General features: G+C 45.2%; 1 protein-coding gene across 1 annotated transcript in view; it reads right to left on the minus strand.

Annotated features, from left to right (window-relative positions):
* The window catches only part of RPS27L (ribosomal protein S27 like), an 82,559-nt gene that overhangs the window by 12,820 nt on the left and 56,385 nt on the right, over positions 1 to 13,354 (minus strand). The window contains exon 3 of the mRNA XM_069222006.1: positions 5,165 to 5,275. Coding sequence (XP_069078107.1) covers positions 5,165 to 5,275 — 111 coding nt within the window. The remainder of the gene's footprint in view (positions 1 to 5,164; positions 5,276 to 13,354) is intronic.

A 13,354-nucleotide genomic window follows, 5' to 3' on the forward strand; every position in this document is an offset into this window, starting at 1 on the left:
GAGCGACCCCGTAGGCAAGGGTCGCTCCCGGGGGGGGAGGGGTGGGGGTTGGGGGGGCAAATTTATTTTAGGCCATTTCTGCCCCCCCGGGGGACAGATCGGCCTATTACTAGGCCGAACTGCCCCCGGGGGGGGGGGGGCAGAAACCTCTAGGCGCCAGGGGAATTTTTCTTTTTTTTCTTTGTTTTTTTTTTTTTAGAGATGGGGAGCGACCCATCAGGCAAAAGTCGCTCCCCTGGGGGACAAATTGTATTTAGGCCATTTCTGCCCCCCTTGGGGGCAGATTGGCTGAGTTTAGGTCAACCTGCCCCCAAGGGGGCAGAAACCACTAGGCACTGGGGATTTGTTTTTTGGTGCCAATGTCACGCAGGGGGAGCGACCCCGTAGGCAAGGGTCGCTCCCGGCGGGGGAGGGTGGGGGTTGGGGGGGCAAATTTATTTTAGGGCATTTCTGCCCCCCCCCCCCTGGGGCCGGCTGAGCTACAGGCCAAACACCACAGGTAGGCACCTTGCAAAAAACACCTCTGTTTTCTGTGAAAAAATATGTTGTGTCCACGTTGTGTTTTGGGCCATTTCCTTTTGTGGGCGCTAGGCCTACCCACAGAAGTGATGTACCATTTTTATCGAGAGACTTAGGGGAACGCTGGGTGGAAGGAAATTTGTGGCTCCTCTCAGATTCCAGAACTTTCTGTCACCGAAATGAGAGGAAAAAGTGTTTTTTGGGCCAAATTTTGATGTTTGCAAAGGATTCTGGGTAACATAACCTGGTCAGAGCCCCGCAAGTCACCCCATCTTGGATTCCCCTGGGTTTCTAGTTTTCAAAAATGCACTGGTTTGCTAGGTTTCCTCAGGTGTCGGCTGAGCTACAGGCCAAAATCCACAGGTAGGCACTGCTTTTTATAAAAAAATGTGATGTGTCCACGTTGTGTTTTGGGCCCTTTCCTTTCGTGGGCGCTAGTCCTACCCACACAAGTGAGGTATCATTTTTATCGGGAGACTTGGGGGAACGCTGGGTAGAAGGAAATTTGTGGCTCCTCTCAGATTCCAGAACTTTCTGCCACAGAAATGTGAGTAACATGTGTATTTTTAGCCAAATTTTGAGGTTTGCAAAGGATTCTGGGTAACAGAACCTGGTCCGAGCCCCGCAAGTCACCCCTCCTTGGATTCCCCTAGGTCTCTAGTTTTCAGAAATGCACAGGTTTGGTAGGTTTCCCTAGGTGCCGGCTGAGCTAGAGGCCAAAATCTACAGGTAGGCACTTCGCAAAAAACACCTCTGTTTTTTTCCAAAATTTAGGATGTGTCCACGTTGCGCTTTGGGGTGTTTCCTGTCGCCGGCGCTAGGCCTACCCACGCAAGTGAGGTATCATTTTTATCGGGAGACTTGGGGGAACGCTGGGTGGAAGGAAATTTGTAGCTCCTCTCAGATTCCAGAACTTTCTGCCACAGAAATGTGAGGGACATGTGTTTTTTTAGCCAAATTTTGAGGTTTGCAAAGGATTCTGGGTAACAGAACCTGGTCCGAGCCCCGCAAGTCACCCCTCCTTGGATTCCCCTAGGTCTCTAGTTTTCAGAAATGCACAGGTTTGGTAGGTTTCCCTAGGTGCCGGCTGAGCTAGAGGCCAAAATCTACAGGTAGGCACTTCGCAAAAAACACCTCTGTTTTTTTCCAAAATTTAGGATGTGTCCACGTTGCGCTGTGGGGTGTTTCCTGTCGCCGGCGCTAGGCCTACCCACGCAAGTGAGGTATCATTTTTATCGGGAGACTTGGGGGAACGCTGGGTAGAAGGAAATTTGTGGCTCCTCTCAGATTCCAGAACTTTCTGCCACAGAAATGTGAGTAACATGTGTATTTTTAGCCAAATTTTGAGGTTTGCAAAGGATTCTGGGTAACAGAACCTGGTCCGAGCCCCGCAAGTCACCCCTCCTTGGATTCCGCTAGGTCTCTAGTTTTCAGAAATGCACAGGTTTGGTAGGTTTCCCTAGGTGCCGGCTGAGCTAGAGGCCAAAATCTACAGGTAGGCACTTCGCAAAAAACACCTCTGTTTTTTTCCAAAATTTAGGATGTGTCCACGTTGCGCTTTGGGGTGTTTCCTGTCGCCGGCGCTAGGCCTACCCACGCAAGTGAGGTATCATTTTTATCGGGAGACTTGGGGGAACGCTGGGTAGAAGGAAATTTGTGGCTCCTCTCAGATTCCAGAACTTTCTGCCACAGAAATGTGAGTAACATGTGTATTTTTAGCCAAATTTTGAGGTTTGCAAAGGATTCTGGGTAACAGAACCTGGTCCGAGCCCCGCAAGTCACCCCTCCTTGGATTCCCCTAGGTCTCTAGTTTTCAGAAATGCACAGGTTTGGTAGGTTTCCCTAGGTGCCGGCTGAGCTAGAGGCCAAAATCTACAGGTAGGCACTTTGCTAAAAACAGCTCTGTTTTCTGTGATATGTCCACGTTGTGTTTTGGGGCATATCCTGTCGCGGGCGCTAGGCCTACCCACGCAAGTGAGGTATCATTTTTATCGGGAGACTTGGGGGAACGCTGGGTAGAAGGAAATTTGTGGCTCCTCTCAGATTCCAGAACTTTCTGCCACAGAAATGTGAGTAACATGTGTATTTTTAGCCAAATTTTGAGGTTTGCAAAGGATTCTGGGTAACAGAACCTGGTCCGAGCCCCGCAAGTCACCCCTCCTTGGATTCCCCTAGGTCTCTAGTTTTCAGAAATGCACAGGTTTGGTAGGTTTCCCTAGGTGCCGGCTGAGCTAGAGGCCAAAATCTACAGGTAGTCACTTTGCTAAAAACAGCTCTGTTTTCTGTGATATGTCCACGTTGTGTTTTGGGGCATATCCTGTCGCGGGCGCTAGGCCTACCCACACAAGTGAGGTATCATTTTTATCGGGAGACGTGGGGGAACGCTGGGTGGAAGGAAATTTGTGGCTCCTCTCAGATTCCAGAACTTTCTGCCACAGAAATGTGAGGAACATGTGTTTTTTTAGCCAAATTTTGAGATTTGCAAAGGATTCTGGGTAACAGAACCTGGTCCGAGCCCCGCAAGTCACCCCTCCTTGGATTCCCTTAGGTCTCTAGTTTTCAGAAATGCACAGGTTTGGTAGGTTTCCCTAGGTGGCGGCTGAGCTAGAGGCCAAAATCTACAGGTAGTCACTTTGCTAAAAACAGCTCTGTTTTCTGTGATGTGTCCACGTTGTGTTTTGGGGCATATCCTGTCGCGGGTGCTAGGCCTACCCACACAAGTGAGGTATCATTTTTATCGGGAGACGTGGGGGAATGCTGGGTGGAAGGAAATTTGTGGCTCCTCTCAGATTCCAGAACTTTCTGCCACAGAAATGTGAGGAACATGTGTTTTTTTAGCCAAATTTTGAGGTTTGCAAAGGATTCTGGGTAACAGAACCTGGTCCGAGCCACACAAGTCACCCCTCCTTGGATTCCCCTAGGTCTCTAGTTTTCAGAAATGCACAGGCTTGGTAGGTTTCCCTAGGTGGCGGCTGAGCTAGAGGCCAAAATCTACAGGTAGTCACTTTGCTAAAAACAGCTCTGTTTTCTGTGATGTGTCCACGTTGTGTTTTGGGGCATATCCTGTCGCGGGTGCTAGGCCTACCCACACAAGTGAGGTATCATTTTTATCGGGAGACGTGGGGGAACGCTGGGTGGAAGGAAATTTGTGGCTCCTCTCAGATTCCATAACTTTCTGCCACAGAAATGTGAGGAACATGTGTTTTTTTAGCCAAATTTTGAGGTTTGCAAAGGATTCTGGGTAACAGAACCTGGTCCGAGCCACACAAGTCACCCCTCCTTGGATTCCCCTAGGTCTCTAGTTTTCAGAAATGCACAGGTTTGGTAGGTTTCCCTAGGTGGCGGCTGAGCTAGAGGCCAAAATCTACAGGTAGTCACTTTGCTAAAAACAGCTCTGTTTTCTGTGATGTGTCCACGTTGTGTTTTGGGGCATATCCTGTCGCGGGTGCTAGGCCTACCCACACAAGTGAGGTACCATTTTTATCGGGAGACTTGGGGGAACATAGATTAGCAACACAAGTACTATTGCCCCTTGTCTTTCTCTACATTTTTTCCTTCCAAATATAGGAGTGTGTGTAAAAAAGACATCTATTTGAGAAATTCCCTGTAATTCACGTGCTACTATGGTCACCCCGGAATTCAGAGATGTGCAAATAACCACTGCTCCTCAACACCTTATCTTGTGCCCTTTTTGGAAATGCAAAGGTTTTCTTGATAGCAATTTTTTACTCCTTATATTTCAGCAAATGAATTGCTGTATACCCGGTATAGAATGAAAACGCACTGCAGGGTGCAGCTCATTTATTGGCTCTGGGTTCCTCGGGTTCTTGATGAACCTACAAGCCCTATATATCCCCGCAACCAGAGGAGTCCAGCAGACGTAACGGTATATTGCTTTCGATAATCTGACATTGCAGGGAAAAGTTACAGAGTAAAACGTAGAGAAAAATTGATGGTTTTTTCACCTCAATTTCAATATTTTTCTTTTTCAGCTGTTATTTTCTGTAGGAAACCCTTGTAGGATCTACACAAATGACCCCTTGCTGAATTCAGAATTTTGTCTACTTTTCAGAAATGTTTAGGTTTCTGGGATCCAGCATTGGTTTCATGACCATTCCTGTCACTGACTGGAAGGAGGCTGAAAGCACAAAAAATTGCACAAATGGGGTATGCCCCAGTAAAATGCCAAAATTGTGTTGAAAAATTGGGTTTTCTGATTCAAGTCTGCCTGTTACTGAAAGCTGGGAAGCTGCTGAGTTTAGCACCGCAAACCCTTTGTTGATGCCATTTTCAGGGGAAAAACCACAAGCCTTCTTCTGCAGCCACTTTTTCCAATTTTTTTGAAAAAAACGAAATTTTCACTGTATTTTGGCCAATTTCTTGGCCTCCTTCAAGGGAACCCACAAAGTCTGGGTACCTCTAGAATCCCTAGGATGTTGGAAAAAAAGGACGCAAATTTGGCTTGGTTAGCTTATGTGGACAAAAAGTTATGAGGGCCTAAGCGCGAACTGCCCCAAATAGGCAAAAAAAGGCCCGGCACAGGAGGGGGAAAAGGCCTGGCAGCGAAGGGGTTAAACACATCTGTAAAAACCCTGTACATAGAAACACTAGCATTCACAAAGGGTTGCGTCCAAAATTGCTTTACCTTCTGTAAGTCTGGCTTTTCCTCCCGTGGGCTGGCACAGCACAGTGGAGCATCCTACACACAACACAACCGTCTGTGCATGGCTGAACACTGTGGTGATCTTATAGCAGCCTGAAAGAAATATTGTAACTGTTTAATATTTCAGTGTCTCTCAGTACAATCAAACGTTCACAGTGTAAAAATGGTACTATGTGAGATGCTGTTTGTGTGGAGCAGATGGCATACATTGGGGTGGTAAGAAATCTTCAGTAGTATAGTTTAATAATGTACTAGTGCAATCATAAGGTACTTTGTGAACCGCACCTACCCAAAGAGGAAAAGATAGTTACTTATTAGTCTGTGCACATAACAATCAATAGAGGTATCAGGGCACTGAACAGGGTCGAAGGCGAAGATACAATTAGACAGTGAATCGAAGCTACACTATTGGGTTTCTAAAGGGGAGGTGACCTATTTACTGGTTTCGAGATGTAGTGTTCTTTAAATTGGTGTTTCTTCAACTTTTTCTCAAGCTGAAGGAGCACAGGTGTGGTCCTGACGCACACTAGGATGGCATTCCAGATCCTGGTTGTGTAGATGGTGCTGTGGCCTCTGTGTTTTCTTCTTACACTTCTTCAGTATCCAGTCTGATGGCGTTCTGGATGCAGGTGTGCCTATGCCCAAACTGACTGCACACTAGCCTATAAATGTTTTCTTGTAGCACACAGTACTAAACAAGAAGGCTCTCAAAACGTGTGCTCTAAGTAGTTGACAGAAATTGACAAAAAAATTTAATATCCGAGGTTAGCTTGGCCTGGACAGTATAGATTACTAGATACAAAGTGAATAAAGGGGGCTACCGATGGTTCATTTTGATGAAAAGGGCATGGTGTGATGCTGGAGTGGTACAAGTGAATGGCATGTGGTCATACTTGGTCTCAGACATTGTAGACCTGGTTCTCAGGAAAGGATTGAGGTGGCTGCCATATGATCTGTGTGGCACAAATGGTTAAATTGACTTTTGGAAGGCGTAGCCTGGGGGCCGAGTGGTGTGAGCAGTAGGCAGCCACCATGAGGGCTTTGTGGAATAGAGAGATGTTAGAAATGGGGTCTTTGGTCGCCAGTCAGGTTACCCCATGTCCAAGCAAGGACCCTTACTCTAGTCAGGGCAAAAGTCACCCGCTTGGCACGAGCAGAAAGGCTTAACCAAGAGACAATGTGTAAAGTATTTGTACCAAAACACACACAGTAATTCAGTGAAAACTCTACAAAATGAAAACACCAGGTTAGAAAAATAGCCAATATGTATCTGAACAAAACAAGACCAAACTGACAAAAATCCAACATGCATAAGTCAAGTTATGAAATTTTAAAGATCAAACACAAAAATAGCACTCAGAAACACAAATGCTTTGATTAGGTGATATCACGGCGTCGTAACGGAGTAATTTCCATCAATCCGACGCCAATGGTGCCGGTCACTGAGTCACACAGAACCCCAGATACAGTACCTTGTGAAAATATGGAAACACGCCGGGGCACGGAGTCGGGGATCACGGCGTTGCTGGATCCAAGGCGGCGTTGGTTCCGGTGCTGCGGAGTGAAGGAGTGGAGGCGTCACGAAGAGGCATCAGGTCCTTGCTGCAGAGCAGTGGAGGTGAGGCGGCATCGGTGCAAAGCACTGGATCAGCGCACTTCCGGCAGAGTAGATATCCGGCAGGTACAACGTGGTGCGGTGACTTCCACGGAGTCGTGGATTTCAGCTATGTCGGGCCTGCAGGTTCATCGCACTCCAGCGAGGACCAACTGCTTCAGTTGCAGGTGGTGTCACGGCAGCGGCGTTGGTCTGGAGTCATCCTAAGTCGGTTCACTTGGTTTTTCTTGGTTTTTCCACCAGCTTCTCCTTTCAAGGGTCATGGGACTGGATTAGGCACCACTAAGCAGGGCAGAAATCTCAGCAGAGAGTCCAGGTGCTGGCAGAGGAAGTCTCTGATGGCCCGGAGACGTCAGAACAGGGGGCAAGCTTAGTCCAAGCCCTTGGAGATTTTTCTCAAGCAGGAATATACCACAAAGTCCAGTCTTTGACCCCTTTCACAGACAGAAGCAGCAACTACAGGATAGACCAACAAAGCACAGTCACAGGCAGGGGCAGCACTTCTCCTCAGCTCTTCTCCTTGGCAGAGGTTCCTCTTGGTTCCAGAAGCAAATCTTGAAGGAATCTAAAGTCTGGGGTTTGGGTCCAATACCTATACCCTTTTCTGCCTTTGAAGTTGCCTAACTTCAAAGAAAAGTCTTTGTTGTTTATAGGATTCTACCTTGCCCGGGCCAGGCCCCAGACACATACAAGGGGCTTGGAGAATGCATTGTGTGAGGGCAGGCACAGCCCATTCAGGTGTAAGTAACCACTCCTCCCTCCACTCTATCCCAGATGGCTCATCAGGATATGCAGGCTACACCCCAGCTCCCTTTGTGTCACTGTCTAGAGGAGATTCACAAACAGCCCAACTGTCAGTCTGACCCAGACAGGGAATCCACAAACAGGCAGAGTCAAAGAATGGTTTAAGCAAGAAAATGCCTACTTTCTAAAAGTGGCTTTTTCAAACTAACAATCTAAAAGACAACTTCACTAAAAGGTGTATTTTTTAATTGTGAGTTCAGAGACCCCAAACTCCATTGTTTTATCTGCTCTCAAAGGGAAACTGCACTTTATATTTAAAGGCAGCCCCCCCATGTTAACCTATGACAGAGATAGGCTTTGCAACAGAGAAAATTGAATTTGGCAGTATTTCACTGTCAAGACACGTAAAACACATCAGTTTATGTCCCACCTTTAACATAAACTGCACCCTGCCCATGGGGCTACCTAGGGCCTACCTTAGGGGTGCCTTACATGTATAAAAAGGGAAGGTTTAGACCTGGCAAATGGATACACTTGCCAGGTCGAATTGGCAGTTTAAAGCTGCACACACAGATACTACAGGGGCAGGTTTGAGCCATGTATACAGGGCTGCTCATGCTGATGGCACAATCAGTGCTGCAGGCCCACTAGTAGCATTTGATTTAGAGACCCAGGTCAACTTCAGTGTACTTTACTAGGGACTTACTAGTAAATCAAATATGCCAATCATGGAAAAGCCAATTACACATACAATTTCACATAGGGAGCACTTGCACTTTAGCCCTGGTCAGCAGTGGTGAAGTGCCCAGAGTAACAAAAACAGCAAAAACAGAGTCCAGCACACAGCAACAACTTGGGAAGTAGAGGCAAAAGGTTAGGAGAGATCACACCAAGGATGCCAGGTCTAATGAGAGATGGCCGACACTGTGGAACTGGGTGAATTAGGTATTACAGAGTGGGATTTATAGATGACAAATGCAGTGGGCATACACAGTATAAATACACTGCAGATGTCATAGGACTTGGCCTCTAGGATGGTTAGCTGACAAACGCTGGAGGAACAGGGTAAAATATTTAAAAAAAGGGTGGCAGCTGTTATGGCTGGGTTGATTGTGGATGGTGGTCTTCGCAAAGACAGGGTGGAATAGATAACTACATGGCAGGCACAGTAATGGGCCACAATTCTGCATGATAGTCATTGCTATGTCTGTTGAAGGTAATTATGACTAGCTCTCTCTAAGAACCTTATTGCTCGCTGTACCTTTTTCCATATTTTCTCATCCTGTTTGATGACCCTTATTAATAATTCTCTATGAGGCTATTAGTGCCAGTCTTATCAATATGTGATATGAGCTGGGATGTGTATTTTATTTGCCATGAATTAGAGAACAATGAACCAACTAAAAAGAAACTCTTTAATAGTGGAGAAGCTAAAGGGAGTTTTTAATATGGGGTTCTGAAGTCCCATAGGCTCAGAGTGGGGACAGAACTACAGATGTTCATAACACTTATGGTTCAAGAAGGCCATTGAGATGGAAATCTGACAAGGAAATTCAAGACAGAAGTGTATGTAATTTCAACAAAGTATGGATCTAGAATTGTGCATATATCGTCCGTCATTGAGATCTCACAGGTTTTTTATTACCAAATTCCTCAACAATGCTACATTATCCTACAAACCGGAGGTCAAAATATTTTCTAATATTATACATATATAATATAAATATTATTAAATATATATATATACATATATACATATAATATAAATATCACATGTGTGCTTCCCTCCCTCCACTCTGTAAAGGGACTTAAAAAGCATGATTCTCTATAGGATGTAATACAGCAATGCAACTATAAGTGGAGAAGGAATTGATTTAAGATTTAGCAAAAGCAGAGAAGAGGAATATCTTCATAGTCTCATTCCGCAGTGTGATAAGCAGTGGTTTTTCTATTGCTGCTGGATGAGGTGCTCCTTGCAAAGATGAGTTTCCTGCTTCTTCCTGAATTAGAGATGTGAAGAAGCAAGCTTAAGCCATGACGTCATGTTATTCAACAGCCTGAGATCTCAACTTAGGATGACTTGCTTGCTGGTCTCTTCCCTCTTGCATCTCTTGAGTAGGGCAATATTTTTATAGACGATACTTAGGACATGATACTTATGTCAGATAATCTTCTAACAACAATATTCTGGTACCATGGGAGCTTTATTAGGTGAGAAGACGTACAGCATCAAAGGCACAAAGGCAGCAAGTATTCACAAAATGGCCTTTAGCACCACCTATGTCCAGAGGTTGGAGGATTTGATTATGAGAAGGGAGGGACATTTTGCCTGAAATCAGCCATGCTTCTTCTAGTATGCATGTGTGTGGTGGGGGGGGGGGGGGGGGGGAATCTGAGCTGAATTATCACTATCCAGCGTGGGGCTCCAGCATACCTATCTGAGGCGCAGCTTCCAGGCACAGGTTCCTGGGTGAATGCTTGGTTTTGGACTCTGACCATAACATCCAGTGTAGTTTTTTTAGGTTCAGAGAGAAGTGGTCTTATTTCTTGATGGGTTGAGGGCTGTGGCACTCCTGGTTGGAGCCAGATGCATGGGTGAATCTAGGTGGGAAATAACTTGTTCTGAGACAGTGGTTCTGAATGCTGCCTATGGAGATATGGTTTGGTTTTGCAGACGAGCAATAGCTGCTACCAGGCACTTTGCAATTTTTTTTACTGTGGTCTTTTGTAAAGGGAGGTTGTTCCCAATGAGGAACCTAGGGAGATTTTTTTGCTGATGAATTGGAGAGCACATTCTCGATCTGTGTTTGTTTTGAGTTTTTTGTGATCAGAATGAATTCAACCTTGGTGGGGTTCAACTTGAGGTAGGTGATGGACATCCCAATCTTATAAGGGCCTGAAGGTCATGGTTAAGCAGAAGTCCCTGCTTGCTAAAAGTTTAAGTAAGAGTTGACAGTCTTGGGCAAACTGACAAATTTTTATCCCACTGTCACCTTGAAAGGATGGGTGCCCGGGGCCATTCTGATTCGGAGGTTCCCATCGGTATGAGTTGCTGCAGACTGGAGAGATAAGGGATAGTCTTCAGTAGGGTTATAAAGTTGACATTTTTGTAGGACACTAAGCGTTCAATCAGTACCCCATCATGAAGACGGCACTGTCACAACATGGATTGCTGACACTGCTGCAAAGTAAACTGAACCTGAATGGTAGTCATGAAGAGGGGAGTAGTCACTGATTTGGACTTGCAATAGGGTGGTGGGAAGTTCTCTCTCATATCATATATTATATAGTTTATCTCAATACATATAATACAAGGAATGAGTTGCATTACTGATGTGTGTGTCTAACAGGATGGCCTAGTTTCACAAAATCAAAATGACCTTAATGTTGAAAAATCAATAGGTGGGGTCATGAAGGACTAGATAGCACAGTTTAAATAATAAAGAGGAGAAAAGAAGGCATGCACCTTTAATAAAAAAAAAATATTGAAGGAAAAGTCATGGCCCTGAATGAGCTGAAGAGGTACTGTCATCAGTTAGAAAATCTTTACTTTTAGGTTACACCAATGTATTTGAGTACCAGTAAATCTCTCCTGCATCATAGTTTCTGAATACCAAAGAGATTCAGATCCTCAGCCATGTTAGCCATTGATTTGTGCAGGGACCTGTAGTGCTTGCAGTGTACCCAAAGCAGAGAGCAGTGCTCTCATTAGTTTATCAATGATTTAGTGAGCACTCTCTGGTTTCCTAGAATAGCCGGTGAGCAACTAGGCTGGATTTCAGTTTCCCGGAAATGGGCTGCCCGACAAGCATTTCCATTTAGAATTTATGGGATCCATTACAACACCACGTGAATTGGTGAACTTTACCCTAGCTACACTGCCAAAATGTTATTATCAGGTTACATGCTGAGCTTCTTGGCCAGCAAGCAATGTTGAAGGCGTAATAGGCCTTACTAGAATACGCCCTAATGCTTAGGTAAACTCAACCTACAACTGATTGGTAATGTCTAATTCCATTGCCTCAGAAGCAATAAGCAAATGGGTTCTGCTTCAATGTCTGCAGTATCTTTTTTTAAATGCATACTTTAAAGTTAGTGTCCTTAATAAAGCTCATGCACTCTTGTTTACACTGATTAGTTAGTTCATACACCACATACCTGAGCGGACAGTTAGTGATCAGTTGGTGATCTTCTTGACTAGAAATCGTAATCAGTGCACAAATCAGAAAACTCATCCGTGACAAGCTCTTGCCCTCACTCGTTCACATCCTTTGGACGTCACTAGTACTCTGGCTCCAGTGTATATGTGCATTAATATATGCCAGCGGGTTGCACAAGCTCAGCTAAACTTCCCTTGCACAGACGGAGGCGGGAATTCACTCCTGGCAGTTGCAGCGGATTATAATATGAGATTCCGGTACCTTGCTCAAAGCTTGCTATGCAAGTGTTCCTTAAACTGGTAAGCCCTCAAGTACTGTCCCAATTATATGTCCCCACCCACAGAGCATTCTGGTTTCTGTAAACGTATCTCATCTGCGCCAGTACACACCACATTGTTTGTACAGAGTCTAATATTAGAGCTACTTCTGCTAATTAAAAAAAAAACACACACAAAATGACTGGGTGCTTCTCTGGGCTACTTGTGCATTATACGGAATACCCCCCCAAAAAATAAAATGCATTGATTGAAACTGCCGTGATCTACTGAGAGGTTTAATTTTTGTGACAGTGTTACAAATGCACATCTGCCTATGTGTTGCAAGTAATCTGCAAGGTGTCGGAGAGAACAGCCTCCACTCAAATGTGACTGAGAAGAACTGTGTTGGTTGGAAGCTATAGATCTGTGAAGGAACGAGAAGGAAACTGACAATCGATTGTGGACTAATGGCCGCCAAAGACTGAAAAGCCACTCCATGACCGTGATTTCTACACCTCAAATGCTCTGGCAGTTCGTCGCTTAAATGTTTGCAAACTCTCTCAGCCTACGCCTAGGCTGTGAAGCGACTTACGAAGTACTGCTTCAAACACGGGTCAGAACATACAACATGTAAGTACAAGCAGCGGGATCATGTCAGTAATTTTCCACTCACAAGCCCACCGAACAGCCCTAATCATAGCAAATTCCTTGCTGAAGCAAACTTGCATGTGATGTTTTAATTTACACAAGAGTAAATTGATATCTATAATACTTCTAGGTGCCTCTGTATTCTTCCACTTTCCTGAGCCAATGCAACAAGGCAACCTTCCACAATGGGGATGCACCTTTCAAACAGAGTGCAGCCTCTCTGTTCTGGCCTTGTTCAGTGGATGTGTTCAGAGTTAAGACGCCAAGCATCACCCCACGTCTAAACTGTTCTGTAAATCGAGAAGAAAAAGGCTTTGCTTGCAAGGCCAAAGAGGTTTATGCAACTCGGTTTATTCACTTTGAGATTTTAGGCAGTGAATCATAAGGATGCCCAGGTTTCCTTTTCAAAGGAAGAAGAATGTTATTTCTTCTACTGCTCGTGATAACACTGTGCGTTTATACTAATTAAAGAGAGCAAATCCCACACCGCGTCTTCCTCTTCTATTTCTGCACTATCTTCTGGTCAGCAGCAGCATCAGAAGCCGCAGACACAGAGGCGGAGGAGGCCAGAGTCCATCTCTACTGCCACAGCAAGTCCTGGCTTGTACTGATCAATGACAGATTGAGGCGCAGATGCAACTGAGGGACACCCAAACTGCAGAAAGACACTGTCCACACTGTGATCACCCTGAAAAAGGCAGACATATAAGGTCTTTTTGGTGACAGAGAATGTAGAGGGTGTATGTGC

This window comes from Pleurodeles waltl, chromosome 3_1 (assembly GCF_031143425.1).
Source record: "Pleurodeles waltl isolate 20211129_DDA chromosome 3_1, aPleWal1.hap1.20221129, whole genome shotgun sequence".
NCBI classification, from domain to species: Eukaryota; Metazoa; Chordata; class Amphibia; order Caudata; family Salamandridae; genus Pleurodeles; species Pleurodeles waltl.